This window comes from Lethenteron reissneri, chromosome 68 (genome assembly GCF_015708825.2).
Source record: "Lethenteron reissneri isolate LAM-NWPU_2019-01 chromosome 68, ASM1570882v1, whole genome shotgun sequence".
Lineage (NCBI taxonomy): Eukaryota > Metazoa > Chordata > Hyperoartia > Petromyzontiformes > Petromyzontidae > Lethenteron > Lethenteron reissneri.
Genome location: NC_083846.1, coordinates 3,092,213 through 3,111,301, shown reverse-complemented (window position 1 = coordinate 3,111,301; position 19,089 = coordinate 3,092,213). Strand labels below are relative to the sequence as shown.

The window sequence follows — 19,089 nt, the reverse complement described above, 5'->3', positions numbered from 1 at the left end:
TCACACGCTTGTGTTGCGATCGAAACGTCGTAGTTTTTTAAAATGTATTTTTTTTAACCTATCTACGTGACTTTACCAAAAGACCCAAAGAATATTAATTCATGCAGTCACGAAAACTAAGTCAAGATTTAAGAGATTAGTAGCTAAATAAATATTAAGATTTTATTTTATTTCAGTTTTCATTCTATTTTATTTTGTTTATGTAATTTTTCACCTACGTGACTTTACCGAAAAAACCCAAAGAGTATGAATCCTTTCAGTAACGAAAACTTCAAATCTAGATTTGAAGCTTTCGTGACTGCAAGGATTCATATTCTTAGGTTTTTTTTCGGTAAAGTCACTTAGGTAAAACATTAAAATTAATAAAAATAAAATAAAAATCACGACGTTTCGGAGGCAACACAAGCTTCCGTCTTCAGGTGGAACCGTCACAGCCACGACAGCTGTATCAAGTAAGTGTATCAAGTTAATGAGAGATTGCAAGAGCTACCACTCCGGATTTCGGCCCGTGCCTACGTTTCTCTCCATCCCCCCCTCCCTCCCCTCTTCCCCCTCCCCCCGCTCCCCTCCCTCCCCTTCCCCCCTCCCCTCTTGCCCCTCCCTCCCCTCTTCCCCCTCCCCCCGCTCCCCTCTTCCCCCCCCCTCTCCTCTTGCCCCTCCCTCCCCTCTTCCCCCCCCCGCTCCCCTCCCTCCCCTTTCCCCCCCCTCCCCTCTTCCCCCTTCCCCCCTCCCCTCTTGCCCCTCCCTCCCCTCTTCCCCCCCCCCCGCTCCCCTCCCTCCCCTTTCCCCCCCCCTCCCCTCTTCCCCCTCCCCCCGCTCCCCTCCCTCCCCTCTTCCCCCCCCTCCCCTCTTGCCCCTCCCTCCCCTCTTCCCCCCCTCGCTCCCCTCCCTCCCCTTTCCCCCCCCTCCCCTCTTCCCCCTTCCCCCCTCCCCTCTTGCCCCTCCCTCCCCTCTTCCCCCCCCCCGCTCCCCTCCCTCCCCTTTCCCCCCCCCCCTCCCCTCTTCCCCCTCCCCCCGCTCCCCTCCCCCCGCTCCCCTCCCTCCCCTCTTCCCCCCCCTCCCCTCTTGCCCCTCCCTCCCCTCTTCTCCCCCCCCGCTCCCTCCCTCCCCTTTCCCCCCCCCCCTCCCCTCTTCCCCCTCCCCCCGCTCCCCTCTTGCCCCTCCCTCCCCTCTACCCCCCCTCCCCCCGCTCCCCTCCCCTTCCCCCCCCTCCCCTCTTGCCCCTCCCTCCCTTTTTCCCCCTCCCCCCGCTCCCCTCCCTCCCCTTCCCCTCCCCCCCCGCTCCCCTCCCTCCCCTTTCCCCCCCCCCTCCCCTCTTGCCCCTCCCTCCCCTCTTGCCCCTCCCTCCCCTCTTCCCCCTCCCCCCGCTCCCCTCCCTCCCCTTCCCCTCCCCCCCCCGCTCGCCTCCCTCCCCTTTCCCCCCCCTCCCCTCTTGCCCCTCCCTCCCCTCTTCCCCCTCCCCCCGCTCCCCTCCCTCCCCTTCTCCCCCCCCCCCTCTTGCCCCTCCCCCCGCTCCCCTCCCTCCCTTCCCCCCCCCTCCCTCCCCTTTCCCCCCCCCTCCCCTCTTGCCCCTCCCCCCCCCCCTTTCCCCCCCCTCCCCTCTTGCCCCTCCCTCCCCTCTTCCCCCCCCCCCGCTCCCCTCCCCCCCCCTTTCCCCCCCTCCCCTCTTGCCCCTCCCTCCCCTCTTCCCCCCCCTCCCCTCTTGCCCCTCCCTCCCCTCTACCCCCTCCCCTCTTGCCCCTCCCTCCCCTTTACCCCCTCCCCTCTTCCCCCTCCCTCCCCTCTTCCCCCCCCCTCCCCTCTTGCCCCTCCCTCCCCTCTACCCCCTCCCCTCTTCCCCCTCCCCTCTTCCCCCTCCCTCCCCTCTTCCCCCCCCTCCCCTCTTGCCCCTCCCTCCCCTCTACCCCCTCCCCTCTTCCCCCTCCCCTCTTCCCCCTCCCTCCCCTCTTCCCCCCCCTCCCCTCTTGCCCCTCCCTCCCCTCTACCCCCTCCCCTCTTCCCCCTCCCCTCTTCCCCCTCCCTCCCCTCTTCCCCCCCCTCCCCTCTTGCCCCTCCCTCCCCTCTACCCCCTCCCCTCTTCCCCCTCCCCTCTTCCCCCTCCCTCCCCTCTTCCTCCCGCGCGCCGTTAGAATTTTCCCGCCACACGCGACCGCCAACCGTCACCCTGCGCGCGGTGCGAGTCGGGAAGAAACCACCCCCCCTTCCCCCCCCAGCGGTTGCCAGGCAACGCGAAGCCTCAAGCGAGCGGGGCCCTCTGTGTGGGGACGGCGCTCAGCCTCTAAGCAGTCGTTGTTTACATTTTAAAGTGAATTTAAAACACTAAACGACGTAGAAACTATCGATCGCTATTTCGTTATTGTTGAAGACTCTCAAGAAGGCGTCCGCCGGCTGCGAATCGACAACGGTGAGAGCGCGGCGTTGAATGAAGGCTGCGTGGTGATAACTAGGCCGCGTTTCGTTTAAGCCAAAATTTTAACATTTTTATTGTTCATAATAGGGGTGGTTTTGTTTCGGGTGAGTTCGCGTAAATATAAAACGTGTCGTTAAACCCGCCACCACCCGAGACACAGACAATTAGTAAGGTTTATCACGTCAACAGAACGTGCCAATGTGTTACTAGTACAGCACTAGTTGTAAATGTTGTGGATTTGCTCTCCTACATATCGGTGGTGCTCTATTAGTGACGAATTGGCCACGTTATGTCTAGATTTGAAGTTTTCGGTAAGTCACGTAGGTGAAAAACAAAATAAAAATGAAAACTAAACTAAATCACGACGTTTCGGAAGCAAGGAAAATAAATTACATCATCAATTGATACATCACTTGATACAGAAATTTTGCTGTGATGGTTCCACCTGTAGACGGAAGCTTATGTTGCCTCCGAAACGTGGTGATTTAATTGATTTTACTTTTTTATCTACGTGACTTTACCGAAAGAAATAACCAGAGTATGGCCACGTTCTGTTTACGTGACAAACCTTAACTAATTGGCTGTGTCGGGTGGTGGCGGGTTTAACGACACATTTATATTTATAAGATCTAACCCCCCAAAAAACCTATATAATGGATGATATTGGTCGAGAAAGCCTCCTACGTGTTAAATTACGGGAAAATAAGAATAGGTCTTATTCTTTCTGTCAATAAAACAGGTGTTAAGATGTTCAAACACCAAATAGAATCAAGTACTGCATGAACCTACACACAGCACTTGTGAACATGCAAACAAAAAACATGCTCTGATAATAAATGCATTGTAATTTGTTAATACTATGTTAAACCCGTACGCTCTTTTTTCCAACGATAGCATCTTTCATCTTCTTGGTTCTTTCGGTAAAGTCACGTAGAAAGCATCTTTGTTTTCTTCTCGATTTCAGCGTATCTCGGATAATGTTTTAAATGACACTTGTGGTTATATACATCGATAATACTCATTTACCCACCACGGAGATCCTCTTAAGCTTAATAGTTTCAACACTTTATTTTACTATTTGTGTATGTTTACGGGTTGTGTACTTTTATAAACTCTTTGGTTCTTAAAGTCTTAAGTTCATTCGTATCATCTTCATCACATACCTGTCAACTCGCACGGTTTATCCCGTATTCTTGTACAGGGGAATTGAGTTTTCAAGTCCATACGGCGCACAAGCGTTTCAATACGGGCACAGAAAATGTATTTGTCTATTTGTGTTTCTCCCTTGTGATGGGGATTTTGTAGGATGAACGTTGAGATTTATAAGAGGCACGAGGTGACCAATAAGGTCTGAAGTGGCCTATAATAAAGTCGGGCACTGATAAGGAGTTGACAGGTGTGTAGTGGTGAGTGTACTAGTGGTGAGTGGAGTAGTGAGTGTACTAGTGGTGAGTGTTGTAGTGATGAGTGTAGTAGTGAGTGTACTAGTGGTGAGTGTAGTAGTGAGTGTACTAGTGGTGAGTGTAGTAGTGAGTGTACTAGTGGTGAGTGTACTAGTGGTGAGTGTAGTGGTGGTGGTGGTCTATTTGTTTGTGTTTCTCCCTTGTGATGGAACTTTGTAAGATGAACGTTGAGATTTATAAGGGCACGGGGTGACCATTAAGGTTTGAAGTGGCCTGTAAACACATTCCTGCGGAGGGAACTGGTAGGAACGTTGGCTTGCTCGGTCAATGGCCAGGGTCAACGGCGGCGTGGTGTATTCCGCAAATATGGCCGACTGAGGGCGGGCACAAGCCGGCGTGAGTAGGTTAAACGTTGAGTTTAGTAAGGGCACCACGGGGTGACTAATGATGATTACTACAAGGTCCTTGAATGGTTCTGGGTTAAGGTTCAGGATTAGAAGTAAAGGGTCAGAGTTGTTAGGACCTCTCCTTTTTTTCTAACCCGTTGTCTGCGGGCACAGTGGTCAAACCTCTGTTCAGTGAAACCAACCACATTCCCCCACCTTGCCCACACTGCAGACGCTCGGGGCAATGCCAACCTGCTCCGCGGACGGCGCTGGGGCTGGCAGGGGCGACACGGCGTCTCTGCTGAGCGGCTGTGCTGCCGGTGCCGGCGATGCCACCGGCACCGCCGGTGATGGGGCAGACTCCACGGACTCGCTGCTCTCCGCCATCTACCACAGCAGCTACGCAAGCCAGGACGAAGATGTGGAGGAGGACGGGCGAAAGCCCCGTTTGGCACGGTGTGGCCGGGAGCCAAGGTATGGTTGTTGTTGTTGTATTTAAAGTAGTTGTCGTCTCTCTTTAGCTTCCCACTGCCCTGGCAAAGGCCTCCCCCATTTCCTTTCATTCCTTCGCTGAGTTTGTTCCTGTCCAGTATTGGCAAATCTGTATGATTTCATCTCACCGTGTTTTCTGTTGTGGTTAGGTCACGGCTTTTTTGAGTCTACATATTCTTAATCCACCAAGCACCAGCCAGAGCACTATCGTGATTTGCATAGTTTGCTTTTGTAGCATTCTGACACGCCCCTACTGGACTTCTGTGAAAAAAGTGCTCTGTAACCCATTGGATTTCTCCAGGATAAAGATTCCGATTCTGTACGGTGCGGTCGGCGGCGGGGGGCGCGTGCAGCTCCCGTCGGGTGCAGGCGGTGGCGACGACCCACAGCCGGGATCGGAACTTCCCCAAGCGCAAATCCTCCCCGCGGGGACCTCGTAGAGAGGGTGGCGGCCCCCCGCCTGCTGGACTGTCGGCCTGGGAGGATTGGCTCGTGAGGAAGACTGTGGAGGAGCGGCGACAGCTGGAGCAGCGTGCACGAAGCGTAGGCGCGGGGAGGGGGGGGGTGCCATTGGTGGTGGTGCTGGAAATTAAATCTGGGAGTGTGCCACGGGGGCAGACAGTGGGCATCTAATTAATTCACTCGCCTCGGTGAAGCAGAACAATTAAGAGTTTGTGATTTTAATCAAGACATTTGTTATTTTTTGCGTAGATTTATTTGTATTGTCTTCGAGTTTGCCTCGTTTGTACAGTTTGTCCCATTAGCAGAAATGTAACAGGAGCACATAATTTGTATACCATTTGCGTAAATACAAATAGATTCATCTTCTTGGTTCTTTCGGTAAAGTCACGTTGAAGGGAAATAATAAAAATAAAATAATTCTCACGACGTTTCGGCCACAACGCAAGCAGCCGTCCCCAGGTGAAGACCAGGTCTGTCGGGGAGACAGTGTCATTCAGATTATTATGTTTTATTTTTATTATTTTATTATTTCCCTTCTACGTGACTTTACCGAAAGAACCAAGAAGATGAATCCCTGCAGTCACGAAAGCTTTAAATCGAAATTTAAATACAAATAGATTCTTATGCAATTCAATACGTGACCTGGTGCATTTGCATTGTCTGAACACTTGATAGCTACGCTGACTCGTGTGAATGCACGAGTGCTGCATTGTCCAAGCGTCGTACAAGAAATCCTGTCTTAACACCACCAACACCGCCCACCTCTCTTCCTTCGCAGGAGCGGCACCGCGAAGAGCAGCAACGAACTGAAGAGGAGATCAAATCGGAGAAGAGCAGGAAGACAGCGGAGCGCGTGCACGAGTGGATGAGGAATAAATTGGAGCAGGTGGGATACGGCACGGGAAACAGCAAAACTAAAACTAATCTCTTCTTGGTTCTTTCGGTAAAGTCACGTAGAATTGAAATAATAAAATAATAAAAATAAAACACTTAAATAATTCTCACGACGTTTCGGCCACGTCGTGAGAATTATTTTATTATGTTTTATTTTTATTATTTTATTATTTCAATTCTACGTGACTTTACCGAAAGAACCAAGAAGATGAATCCCTGCAGTCATGAAAGCTTTAAATCGAAAAATAAAACTAATCTATTTTTATTTGTACTGGATAAGGCCCAACTGAGCTATACAGCTCTTTTTCAAAATCGACCTGGCCACGTTTGATAGCTCAACGTGGAAATTTATAGCAGCCAAATACTCAAAACGCATGACGTTGATTCTAAATGTGCAGTGAAAAACCGGAGTACCCGGAGAAAAATCCACGCGACCACGGGGAGAGTGAACATGCAAACTCCAAATATGCAGCAGGCGTCAGGGTCGGGATCGAACTTACGACCTCCTGTATAACAGGCGAGGTAGTTAACATTTTTGCCACCGTGGCACTGGAATCATGTGGGTCCTGTGCGGGCGGGCCGGGTGGGCGGGCTACGAATTCGCGGGCTGCAACGTCACGTCAGCCACCCCCCGCGGTGTGCTCAGTTGCAGCTCGAGGAAGAGCAGGCGGAGCGCAAGGAGCGCACGAAGATGGAGGAGAGAGAGCAGGAGAGGCAGAGGATCTTGGAGAAGGCGCACGAGAGCTACCAGCAGTGGCTGCAGCACAAGGCCGCGGCCGAGAAGGAGAAGAAGCAGAGGCAGCAGGTGCGGCACACTCGCGCACTCCCTCCGCAACGCAGCCCCACCCCGCCCCGTTCCATCTCCACAACACAGACCACCTCGTTACCTTTCCACAACACCGACCACCCTGTTAACTCTCCACTCCATCCGCAACACAGAACACCTCGTTACCTCTCCACTCCGCCCGCAACACAGACCACCTCGTTACCTCTTCACAACACCGACCACCCTGTTAACTCTCCACTCCATCCACAACACAGACCACCCCATTACACCTCCACTCCCTTTACAACAGACCACCCCGTTACCTTTCAACTCCCTCCACAACACAGACCGCCCTGTTAACTCTCCACTCCATCCACAACACAGACCACCCCATTACATTCTTGATTTGAAGCTTTCGTGACTGCAAGGATTCATGCTCTTAGGTTTTTTTTAGGTAAAGTCACGTAGGTAAAAAAAGAAAATTTAAATTTATAAAAGTAATAATAGAAATATTTTATTTTATTTCTAGTATTACTTTTATAAATTTTTATTTTATTTTATTACCTACGTGACTTTACCGAAAAACCCTAAGAGTATCACCCCATTACATCTCCACTCCCTTCACAACAAACCACCCCGTTACCTTTCCACTCCATCCACAACACAGACCACCCTGTTCACCCTCCACTCCGTCCACAACACAGACCACCCTGTTAACTCTGAACTCCCCTTCACGTGTTCTCCACTCAGCAACACAGACCCCCCCCACCCCATCACCTCCAGTCTACCGAGATCTGAAGAGAACAGGGCGCCAGTCATGGTGATTTTGTAACTTTTACTTCACGAAAATTAAAGCATCGAGTCGAAACCCCCCCCCCCCCCCCATCCAGGAGGAGATGGAGCGGCTGGCGGCAGAAAAACGCGAGAGGAGGGAGAGGGCGGAGAGGGAGTTTCGGGAGTGGCTGGAAAAAGCGAAGACGAGACCTCGGCCCAAACGCGAGTGGCCGCTGGGCAAAGGAAACGGTGAGGGGGGTGGGGGCGTGGACGGGGGTGGTGGTGACCTCACGCGCAGTCACGCCGAACGCCTGAGTCGGCGACACAACCAGCACCCGAGGTTTGAGAGGGTGTCAGTTAACCATCGTAGCTTCAGTCATTCAAGTCCCCGGGGGGGCACGAGCTGTTTCGAGGAGTTACAATGCAGGGCAAAAACCCTGTGTGGGGTTTTTTTTTTCCCTTGGTGCATTCATATTTTCGATGTTAATTAAAACGTACCGCTCTTCGTTGTGTTTGCGTTGTAGCCGCGTGATGTTAACTATCGCTGGGGTGCCACAGTGGCGAGCTGTTAACTGCCTCGCCTGGTAGACGGGAGTTTCGTGGCTTCAATCCCAACCCTGATACCTGAATATATTTGGACTTTGCGTGTTTTCCCTTTGGTGGTGTGGATATTACTCCTGGTTTTTTTGGTTTGGCTGCTATAAATTTCCACGTTATAAGCACACTTCATTGAGCTAACATTTGTGATAGTCAGGTCGCTTCTGTCAAAGAGCTCTATAGCAGCTCAAGGCCTTATCTGGGACAATTCGGTTTCGGCACCGAAAGTTGGCAAATGGCCTCTTTCGGCATACTTTCGGTTTTGGCCGAAAGTCAATTTTTTACTTTCGGTTTTGGCCGAAACTATAACTTGTTTCGGTCGGCCTCTATTGAAAACCAAGTTGTGTTTTTTAACATGCACCCCCCCCCTCCCCACACGCTCTCCCCACCCACAGGCACCTACAGCAACGCAGGCTACCCGGCGCCCAGCTTCTACAACCCCGTCCCCTGGAAGCCGATCCCCACACCTCCCCAAGACGCCGTCTGCCCCAAGTCGGCCAAGGGGAAGAAGGCGCGGTGCGCCAGCGCGCCCGCCGCCAGGCGCGGCGCACCCACCGCTGCGGGCAGACCCGGCGCCGCCAGACTAAGGTCCTAGAACGCCGATTCCCACCCGTCGACCGACAGCCTGGCCCTGTAGCGTGAAACTAAAACTATTTATTTTACCCGATAAGGCCCCATTGAGCTATATAGCGCTTTTTCAGATGGGAGCGGGCCACGGATGAAAGCTAAAAGTGGCTCATCACGTGTAAATGTATAGCAGCTAAATACTCTACAACACGTCGATTCTAAATGAGGGGAAAACCAAAGGCCCCGGAAAGAAATCCATGCGACCGTAGGGAGACATGCACACTCCAAACATACAAGCATCAGGATCGAACCCACGATTACCTGTATACCAGGCGAGGTGGTTAACATCTCGCCACCCAGGTGCATTGTACTCACCCTGTAAGCTGTTGTGGTGAGTCAGGGGGCACGGCCCCGCTCTGGGAGTTAGAGATGTCCTTTCGAGAGCAGGGTGGGCGACCTGCTGCTCCAGCGCTGCATGTGGCTCTTCCAGGGACTGCTTCGTGACATTGTGAGAAGCACAGTCTCGGTTTCACCACACAGTGCAATTGCACAATTTTTTTTAAACCAAATTCGAAGAAAAAAAAAAGTCCTTTAATTTGGTTGCGGACCCCTATGGGCTATAGCTGAGATTACAGATGGAATTTCCTTATGTTCTCATTTATCCCTGTTGCCATACTACGTGCAGTACCGAAAAACCCTAGTTTATCATGTTTAACTAAACCACAAGATTGTCATATAATTGTTAATTCTACGCAACCCAGTACTGACCGACCCTTAGTCGTGCACGTAAAAGTTCCATCAGCACAAAGCGGCATGTTACCTTGCCGAAGGGAAGGAAAACCACCTGGACTCAAAGTGTGGTGTTTGTTTTGGCCACACACCCACTTTGGAGGGTTGTTTGAACAGCGACGATGCCCACAGTAGCTGCCACCCCTCGCCGTCAAAGGGGAGTGACTATTGAGACAGACCCAAGCGCACTCATTGTGGTGGTGTGCGGCAAAGAGGTGCATCAATTCGTATCCATTCTTAAGCTCGCGATACATGCGTCGAATGACAGTCTGTGCGTGTGTGCTGGTTGTGGGGTGGGTGTGTACGACTTGTGGGTTCTTTTACAAACACTACAATGTTCAAAATCGTTTCGAATATCAAATCGTGGCAATTCATTGAATTTCCGTGGAGGGGCGCGGGACTGTTGATTTGCACTTAACATCGATTAGCACGGTTGGCTACACGCGATGCAAAAGATGTTCAACATACATAATACGCACAACACAGATGGGCCTACACCTCCAGCCTGCAACTTTATTGGATATGGCGCGGCTATATGAGGCCGACCACTGACACAAGACTGCAAACGATATTCATCTGTCGTTGACCCCTGACTGTATCTCAAAAAGTCTTGTTCAGCCATTCGTTCATAAAATGTTGCCACATTCCCAATGTAAGATACCGAGGGATTGAAATGCCTGAAATGGCACTTCTATTTTAACTTAAGGAATTGTATTTTTCTCTTGTGCAGAATGTTTAAAAGTTACTTTTGGCCAATCAAAAAATCTCGAGAAGAGTTTTTTTTACCATTTTGCCAAACAACCGTTAGTGGTAGCTTGATGATGTGACTAATATAATGAGACTTCAACAAATGATCAGCAACTTATTCTGGTGCGGGTTGTTCCATGTGACCGCCCCCTTGTGTTTTCGGGGGTTCGTACCGTGTGTCCTTGGATACGATGTCCGACATTTTGGCATCGGAGAGGACAAGGCAGTACACATCTGGGAGCTTTTTTGTTTTTATTCCCGGTTCTTATACAACCGTGGACACACTTAGATCAACAACAACAAAAAAACTCAAACTGGGACCCTTGAAATTAATAAATGTTTTTTTTTATTATCAACTGGCACTTTCGTCATAAATTTTTTTGTACACATATTTAAATGAACAATTGGTAATATCTATACGGTAAGTCAACGCTTCAGGAACGCTTTATAATCCCTGCTCATCCGTGGCATGACGTGGGCGAGGCGGGCGGGCGGAAGGGTGTTCTCCTGCACACTTGCAGCCTACGGTGATCGGAGCGAACCAGCCATTGCGAGCGCAAAAGTAGCGCAAACTTGCCAGCCGACCTCTCGTTTCTTGTAAACCGATCCGGCTTCACAGTCCCATCGCGCGAGAGAGAGAGAAACGGCCACTCTTGGCAAAGTGCTAGCGCTTGCTGGTGGTGGTCCTTGCCTTGGTGATGGGGTGGGGGACTATTCATCTGTCGCAGCAGTCCTGCAAAAACCGAGCCCTCCAGAGCAACTTTTAACACAACAGGTAAAGTGGAGCCATGGTTACCGTCTGTAGCAAATACTGCGAGTTCACGGCATTTCTCCTCCGTTTTGCATTTTTTCCGGGTTTTTTTTTTAAGTTTCACGAGATTGCACCCGTCACAGTGAAAGACGTGCGGCGAAGACGCACGGGGGCCCCAACTAAAACCCAACGAGGCCCGCACCGAACTGCGGTGCAAAAACTCAAATCGATCGTTCCGCTCCCCCCCAACCGCAGTTTCGACAGACATTAAAAAGTAAATGCGAGGAAACTTTAATAATACTGCCTTCGGGGTCCCAGAACGAGTCACGTGGTGTCAGGCACAGGAGGGAGGGGGGGGACGGGGCTTACTTACAGCGCAGCGGCTTGGGACAGTTGGGCAGGAGGAGGCGGTGGTTGCCACCCCCACGCGCCCCCCCGCCGCCACCCCCCTCCGCCCTGGTGGGTGGCGGCGGGCACCGGCGGGCACCGGCGACCGCCAGGCCGGGGGGGACTTACGAGGTGGCGTGGCCTGGCGAGAGCGTGACGGAGGAGGGCAGTAGCTCCGCAAGGCTGACCCCGGCCTCGCGGCACAGAGCCAGCGCACGCTGCACGGGCGCTCCCCCTTTGCCGCCGCACGCCGAAGACGACGCCGACGCCGCAGCCTCCGCTTCCGCGAGCACAAACTGCACGCGGTGCATACGGTGGTGAGACGACGCGTTGGGGCGACGGGTTAGCGGCGACGATGGCGTTGGGAGCGTTTTTCTTCTAGCTGGCGAGCCGATCGTCGCGACACGCTTTGGGCCCACCGGTGCCACGGTGCACACACAATACACGTGGGGCACCAAAGTAGGAGGGTGCTCGAGCGGGCAGAGATGAGAATTCCACGATGAAAATTATCTTCCGAGAGAAAGGAGACGGAATGAAGACTGGTGCTTTGGCGGCGAGGTGGTGGTGGTTGCTACTATTATTCTTGAGGCAAGACTTGGACGGATCGAGCACGTGTTGGACCAGAGACAGAGACGATGCAATTAGAACGACGATGGGGATTAACCTTCTTGGTTCTTTCGGTAAAGTCACGTAGAAGGGAAATAATAAAATAATAAAAATAAAACATAATAAAATAATTCTCATGACGTTTCGGCCACAACGCAAGCAGCCGTCCTCAGGTGAAGAACAGGGCTGTCGGAAAGATTTTTATTTCCCTTCTACGTGACTTTACCGAAAGAACCAAGAAGATGAATCCCTGCAGTCACGAAAGTTTTAAATCGAGACGATGGGGATGCCACCGGTGCACTGCGCAAGGAGTAAGAGGGAGACCCGAGGGCGAGAGGGAAGGATGCAGCTAGAGAAGAAGGCACAGAATAGCAGTATCCAAACAGCTGATCCCCAAGCAATAGTGGGGGGGGGGGGGTGGGGGGCTTTTGGCAGAGAAGATTACACTTTTCTCGGTGCTTGCCATGGTGTGTTAGTCTCCACATTTTACTGTTATTATTGTAAGTTAATATCTGTTGCGAGGGACACGATTCGAAAGCACATCAGAAAGCAGACCGGGATCTAGACGATGAAATATGGGCGAGCGGACAGCAGGTTGTGGAGTGCTTTTTGAAAAAAACTTTGTGTAATGCAAAACAACATCCTCAGGCATCATCGAGTTTAAATTACCCGCGATGATACGATCAGAGGGCATGGCACGCGGACAAAAGAAAATGGAACGAAAAGCGTGCAAAGCGCGTGATGAGATGTGCGATTCGAATTGCACCTAAGTGACAGACGGAAGAACGCATCGGAGAAATTGCAGGACGTCGCCTGTTAAGCAAAGTTAAGTGCGCGCTTGGGCATGGCCAATGCCTGAGACCGCTGACGGATTGTCGGTCAACGCAGAGAAACGCCCGGGAACAGATGGCCGGCCCCGGAAATGGAGCGATGAAATCGGCTCACGTGCAAGAGATGGATTTCTGCATCACAAGAGGGATGGGCATCGGCTGTCGGGAGGTCTTTACCCAAAACCGAGATGTAACCACACTTTACCTCGCCACAAATGACCTCCCGATCCGACTGGTGAAGCCCATTTATGCTGCTGGGTGCAGCAATGCGGGTGGGCAGATTTAAGAAACCTGCCCGCCGGGAGATGGAATCAAACCGGCTCCCTCTGGATTGCAAGTCTAGCGTGTTAACCACGACACCACAGCAGCGTCTGCCGGGGGAGTGATAACTCGGTCCCGACCTTCCCAAACGCATCCCCGAAAACCTGCAGAGCAAATAAATCTAGCAACCACCGCCGCCACCCCGTGTGTGTCGCGAGCACTCGTGCGGTGCAGGTGCGGTCGGTTACATCTTTCCAGAGCGACGCGGAGAGCGGAAGGCAGTGCAGAGCTCGGACGAACAGGCGCCGCAGCTGGGGGAAGACACGGAGCACACACGGCTAGGGCTCGGGCAACGCGATGTTTTCTCCACGTCGCCGAGGGCGGGTGGGGGGAGTTGCCGAGCGATCGCGCATTCGTTTCAGACGTTTGTGGTTTGAATTCGGCAGGCCGACCTGGATAACCACTGCAATAACTGTTATGCAAATCTGGCTGTCGGCTGATGAGGCTTGGTTGTAATTACCGACGGAAATCCGTACTCGAATTCATAAGTTTTTGGATCAGATCGCGTTATTTATGTGTCATAACACTCCACCATCCGACACGGCCAAACAGTCAAAAACGTGTCACGTCTTTCAAAGGACAAAATAATTCACTTCTTTAGCCCACCGGTGTGTTGAAGAGAGAATCAACAGCATTTTAAAATTTGAGCAGTACGACATTTCGCTGGTAATTACAATCAGCTTCATCGGGCAAGAATGGCGAAGCTCTCCTGTTGCTTCCGGTTGTTTGTCTTTTTATATTAAACCCGATCATCTGAGATTGGGAGAAATCCGGTTTAATTGGTTCTAATTGCAGAACCGCACTTCTCAACGATGGGCTTCATCCATTCCAAGCTAAGGAACTCACTGGCGCCCACGATTGTGGACGAGAAGCTCGTGTTCATCAAGACCAACCTGCCCGCCGCATTCTACGACTACCCCGTGCCCGACGGCCCCCCCGAGTACGATAGCAGCACAGACGAGGAAGCAGCCCAAGCCTTGGATCAGAGTTTCGTATTCAATAAACCAGGTTCTAATTCCCCGAAATCGGGTTTAATTGTATTAAAGAAAAAACCCGATGCCTGCCGCTGGAAAAATGGGGTTTTTTCCACCCATGTAATGTTGTGGGTTTGCTCTCCAACACATCGTTGTGCTGAGCTGGTAATTGGCATGTTTTGTTTAAGTGAGAAACGTTGCTAAATGGCTGTGTCGGGGGTGGTGGCAGGCTTTAACGACACATTTATACTCACGCGACCGAACCCAACAAAACCTCATGGATAATATTGGTCGCGAAAGCCTACGTGTTAAAACTATTACACTACGCGCCATCTGCTTCACATTGCCCATTAAAGATCCCCCTCCGACGTCATTCGCAAGCTTAGTAGGCCACTACGCGTCAGCCTCGGGGGGGATCCAAATTTGCCACATTTCGATACTTACACCACAAATTATTGAATCCGAATTATACACGGCAATAAATCGGCCACGACCGGCAGAAACCGCAGGTCACTCCTGTAAACAGGAGTGACCCGGTCGCGTGTCGAATTTCTCTCGCCCTATTAAAGCGTGTTCAACCTGTAACCTGTAACTCAACGGTTTGCGACAATAAATTTGGCGGCGGCGGCGACGATGACGACGCGTGTTGCAGGCAACCGAGGCCGCGCTCCAATCACAAAGGCGGTATATATATATATCGGTGCGTCGGTCCTCACCTCCGACGGGCCGTGAAGTTTTCTCGTGGCAGCGATGACTCTGCAATCGGGAAGAGGAAGCTGCTTTTAAAGCGGCGACGGAGACACAGCAGCTACAGCAGCGGTGGCAACAATTGGCAACAGCATAAGCAGTAGAGGAGCGGTAAACTAAACTAGAAACTATTTTATTTTACCAGGCAAGGCTCGCCGAGCTATGCCGTGGAATTTTATAGCGGCCAAATACTCTGAAACACGTTTCTATATTGGGAGGGAAAAAAACGGAGGACCCGGAGAAAAATCCACGCGACCACAGGGAAAACACGCAAACTCCAAATATACAACAGGCGTCAGGGTCGGGATCGAACCCACGACCCTCTTGTATACCGGGCGAGGTAGTTAACATCTCCTAACCACCGCGCCGGCCCAGATGTGACGGCGACAACAGGGGTACACATCCAACATTGTCGCTCAGCTCCTGCGCGCTAAGCGCCAGCGCATTAGGCCTGGAAAACGATTTACGGTGTCCCAACTCTGTTCAAGGATCCATTACTCGGTGACACTTAAAGCATTTGGGCAGCGGCGCAGCAGCGGGGATAACACAACTACTAGCATTCGTCATGAAGACTTCGGCTTTAAAATATTTTTAAAAGTATACAGCGTGGGGCGGGGGGGGGTAGTTTGGGACAATGGTTCTTCACAGCACAGAGACGCCGCATGTTCCACTCTACCTCCCCGGCATCTTACGTGCTGCGAAGAAGGACCGTTGCTTGAAACGTCGACCATTTCATAGTTTTTTTTTTACGTCGAAGGCCAGCGTTGGACAAAAGCGTCAAGTTCTTTTATCAAACCAATGGCTCTACATTTATCGAGTTCTCTCAAACTCGTGTTTTACTCTCCGAATTTGAGGATCACATTTTTGCTTGCGGGTCCAAATGTTTTGCGTCTAGAGTTGGAGAGAACTCTAGCGTTGTTTTTGCGTCGCAATTTTTTCGCGCGGCGCGCGTTTCCCCCGCAGGCACAATTCCTGCCGGGGGCAAACACCGATATTAGTCGACGGCTCTGTTCTTACGCTCGCGTGTACGCGCGTTTCGGCGGTTAAAGAAATCGGTTCGTTAAAGGTTCGAGCAAAACCACCGCGCGTTACCGGTCGCCAACATTGTGGGCCGACGGAGGAAATCACGCGGCACGACACAAGACGGGTACCGCGAAGCGAAGGAAGAGCCGATTGTTAAAGCGCCGACTGCGAATCGTTACGTGCCGAGCGAGTGGTTGGGATCACCGTCGCCACCATGGCCAAAAGCTGCCGGATGGCACCTGGGGGGGGGCGTTTGAACGAGGGTAGCGGCTTTCTTTATTTTTATAACCGCACGCCAACGTGACCACCGCCATCGGGGGTGACACTGCATGTCACACCTGTGAGCAGACGCCCACCCAGAAAACCAACAGGCAGGCGAGGGGGGCGGTGACGGTGGCGAGACGGCGGTTAACGGAAAGGGGGGGGTTTTGTACGATGCCGGTCGAAGCCTCGGCGGACAACGGCATCGGTGGCTTAAATGTTCACGAGACCGTTCGTCGAATCTTGCGGGCGTAAGTAACAATAAAAAAAATCATCAATCAATTTAAATTCGCACCTACTGCGTGCGCACATTGACCCGCGGGCAGCCATTAGAGACCACTACACATTTGATTCATCAAGCGAATCCTGATCCGGAGTCGTGATGATAACAATTGTGGTGATGAAAGCGTTGATAAACGATGGTCGTGGTGGTTATGTTGATGATGACAGTGATGGTGGTGGTACTACCACCCGCTGTTGATGATGATGGTAGTGACGGTGATAATGGTAAGGATGATGATAGTGATGATAATTCGTTTGTTGTTTTTCTCCCCTCCCCCCCGTACCTCCGAATCGCACGGTTTCGCTACGTACGGCGTGAAAGAAATTCAACGTGCACACGATGACAGTGGCGGTCTCGGCGATGATGGTAATGATGATGGCAGCGATGAGCATTGATGATAATGGTGGTGGTGGTGAAGCACAGGGCACTGGGGATGACATACTCTTAGTTCTTTCGGTAAAGTCACGTAGGTAAAAAATGAAATTAAAATTAATAAAACGTCCACGTCGATGCCTACGAGCACCTCGTGCTCTCTTTTAGCCCCGCCCCCCCCCTCCCGATACGTTCCATTCATTGGCTACCACATTCTGATAAGCTCCCCCCCCCCCTTCTCCTCCCCCTGAACTTGTATTTAAGAACTTGCATCTTGAATCCCTGCCTCACTTGATGCAGCAAATCTGGCTGTGACGGTCCCACCTGATGACGGAGACTTGTGTTGCCTCCGAAACGTCGTGATTTTATTATTTTATTTTTATTAATTTTAATTTCATTTTTTACCTACGTGACTTTAACGAAAGAACTAAGAGTATGAATCCTTGCAGTCACGAAAGCTTCAAAACTGGGGATGACATTCCGGCCGCGGGATTTTTTGTCTCGGCGTTCATTAAAGGCACCGAGCGTCGAGGCCCAACAGTACATTTTCCAGATGAAAAGACAGGAGGGCAGCCTCTGGATCAGCAGCTTGGCCTGTAGAGCAACGCTGTGGACGTTTCCCTCCTCCGCCTCCGCCACCAGCAACCTGGGTTGGGTTGGGGAGGGGGGGGGGGATGGGGGAGGGAGGGAGGGGTAGAGGTAGGAAGGGGCAGCACAAAGGGCAGCCCACCTTCCATCTTCTTCATCGTCATGAGCGCCACCGACCCACCCCCTCCCCCACTTCAACATCACTCATCCCCTGGTCATCATCGTCGTCGTCACAACCCAACATCGATCATCATTCCGGCTACGCTATCATCGCAACCCAACGTCAAAGGCCAATATCAACGTTATCATCATCATCGTCGTCAACGATCGTCGTCAGTCCAATTTCTAGCAACGCAATCATCAGCACCGTCGCCACAACCAATATCACTTGTTGCGACTCATCATCACCGTCATGGTTCCAGCTACCACCAACACTAACGTTGACACCAACATTGTTCCCACCACCATCATCATCATCGTCGTCGTCCTGTCCCTCCATCCTTAAAAACCGCACCACCACGTGAGGGTTATGCGATTGCAGGTTGGTGCAGTGCGCGGGTTAGCGCAGCGTGTGCCATGGCTGTATAGGAGCCCTGCTGGGGCTACGGCAGTGTGATGTCGCTTGCTGGAGCTGTGCATCATGGACGTACGAATGTTGAACTCCTCTTGCACCGAACGTAGCCAACCGTGCATATCGGAGGTACAGGGGGGGGGGGGGGGCGGACAACAAACTAAACACAAAACGCAGTGGGAAAAAAATTAGTTTTTGAAAATCTAGATTTAAAAGTGCACAGCTCCAGCACCTTCCTAATATCGGAAGGAGGAGCGTTCCAGACGGCCGCACAAGCGCACATGAACACGCGCGATGCGGTGACCGTCTTCGTTCGACTGCGAACCAAAATCCGCCGTTGTGAGGATGACGGTTTATTGCCCCTCGATGAGGTCAGTGACGGTAATAAGACATCACGGCCGGGCGAGCGCAGTGCGATGTGGCGGGCGAGAGGCTCGTGCCGGCATAGAGGAGCGTGCCCCCCCGTTGGCGGACGGAGACGCCCCTTGCGTGGCATTACCGTAACGCCAGCGCGGCGTTGGTGGGCGCCAGCGCGTGCAGCCTCTCCAGCGCCGCCGAGCGTTGGCAGGGCGGCAGGCAGCCCACGTACACGTCCACAACCTGCACGCGGCCGTCAGCCGACCGACACAAAGACGTTGGCGCCTCTTTTTTTTTTCCCACAGCACAGCAGAGCCGCGCCGGGCTCGCGACCGGGACGGCTCGATTTTATCCCGGCTGCGGGAGCGGAGCCGTGCCGCCGAGCGTCGCGCAGAACGATACAAGCGGAGATAAGCGCAGACGACGCGGTGACCTCACGGCGTAACCGACCGATGTGAGATGTTAACTACCTCGCCTGGTGTACAGGAGGTCGTGGGTTCGACCCTGACGCCTGCTGCTGTATATTTGGAATTTGCGTCTCTCATCATCATCATCATCACGGTGGCTAGGAGATGTTAACTACCTCGACTGTTATACAGGAGGTCGTGGGTTCGATCCCGACCCTGACGCCTGCTGCTGCTGTATATTTGGAGTTTGCGTCTCTCATCATCATCACGGTGGCTAGAAGATGTTAACTACCTCACCTGGTGTACAGGAGGTCGTGGGTTCGA

General features: G+C 52.2%; 3 protein-coding genes across 4 annotated transcripts in view; 2 read left to right on the top strand and 1 right to left on the bottom strand.

Moving 5' to 3' along the window:
• The window catches only part of LOC133360360 (troponin I, slow skeletal muscle-like), a 277,194-nt gene that overhangs the window by 100,480 nt on the left and 157,625 nt on the right, over positions 1 to 19,089 (top strand). The gene's annotated exons all lie outside the window — the stretch shown is intronic.
• LOC133360348 (coiled-coil domain-containing protein 34-like) lies at positions 2,227 to 10,643 on the top strand. 2 transcript variants are annotated; one of them, XM_061579022.1, is made up of 7 exons: positions 2,227 to 2,404; positions 4,432 to 4,673; positions 5,045 to 5,234; positions 5,932 to 6,039; positions 6,700 to 6,852; positions 7,704 to 7,836; positions 8,580 to 10,643. In XM_061579022.1, the coding sequence occupies exons 2-7, from the start codon at positions 4,444 to 4,446 to the stop codon at positions 8,777 to 8,779; spliced, it is 1,014 nt and encodes a 337-aa protein (XP_061435006.1). In that variant the 5' UTR covers positions 2,227 to 2,404; positions 4,432 to 4,443; the 3' UTR covers positions 8,780 to 10,643. The 2 variants fall into 2 exon arrangements, with proteins under 2 accessions (XP_061435006.1, XP_061435005.1); XM_061579021.1 differs by having other exon boundaries at positions 6,694 to 6,852.
• The window catches only part of LOC133360329 (zinc finger C3H1 domain-containing protein-like), a 53,660-nt gene continuing 46,138 nt past the window's right edge, over positions 11,568 to 19,089 (bottom strand). Inside the window, 5 exon segments of the mRNA XM_061578977.1 lie at positions 11,568 to 13,270; positions 13,272 to 13,433; positions 14,873 to 14,912; positions 17,387 to 17,488; positions 18,501 to 18,601. Coding sequence (XP_061434961.1) covers positions 12,911 to 13,270; positions 13,272 to 13,433; positions 14,873 to 14,912; positions 17,387 to 17,488; positions 18,501 to 18,601 — 765 coding nt within the window. The 3' untranslated portion in view covers positions 11,568 to 12,910.

Excerpts from the sequence above, each read along its gene's own strand:
- LOC133360348 (XM_061579021.1), top strand. The coding sequence starts at position 4,444 with ATGCCAACCTGCTCCGCGGACGGCGCTGGGGCTGGCAGGGGCGACACG. Across the intron at positions 4,674-5,044 it reads CGGTGTGGCCGGGAGCCAAG|CTCCCGTCGGGTGCAGGCGG; the intron begins GTATGGTTGTTG and ends GGGCGCGTGCAG. Across the intron at positions 6,040-6,693 it reads TGAGGAATAAATTGGAGCAG|TTGCAGCTCGAGGAAGAGCA; the intron begins GTGGGATACGGC and ends CGGTGTGCTCAG.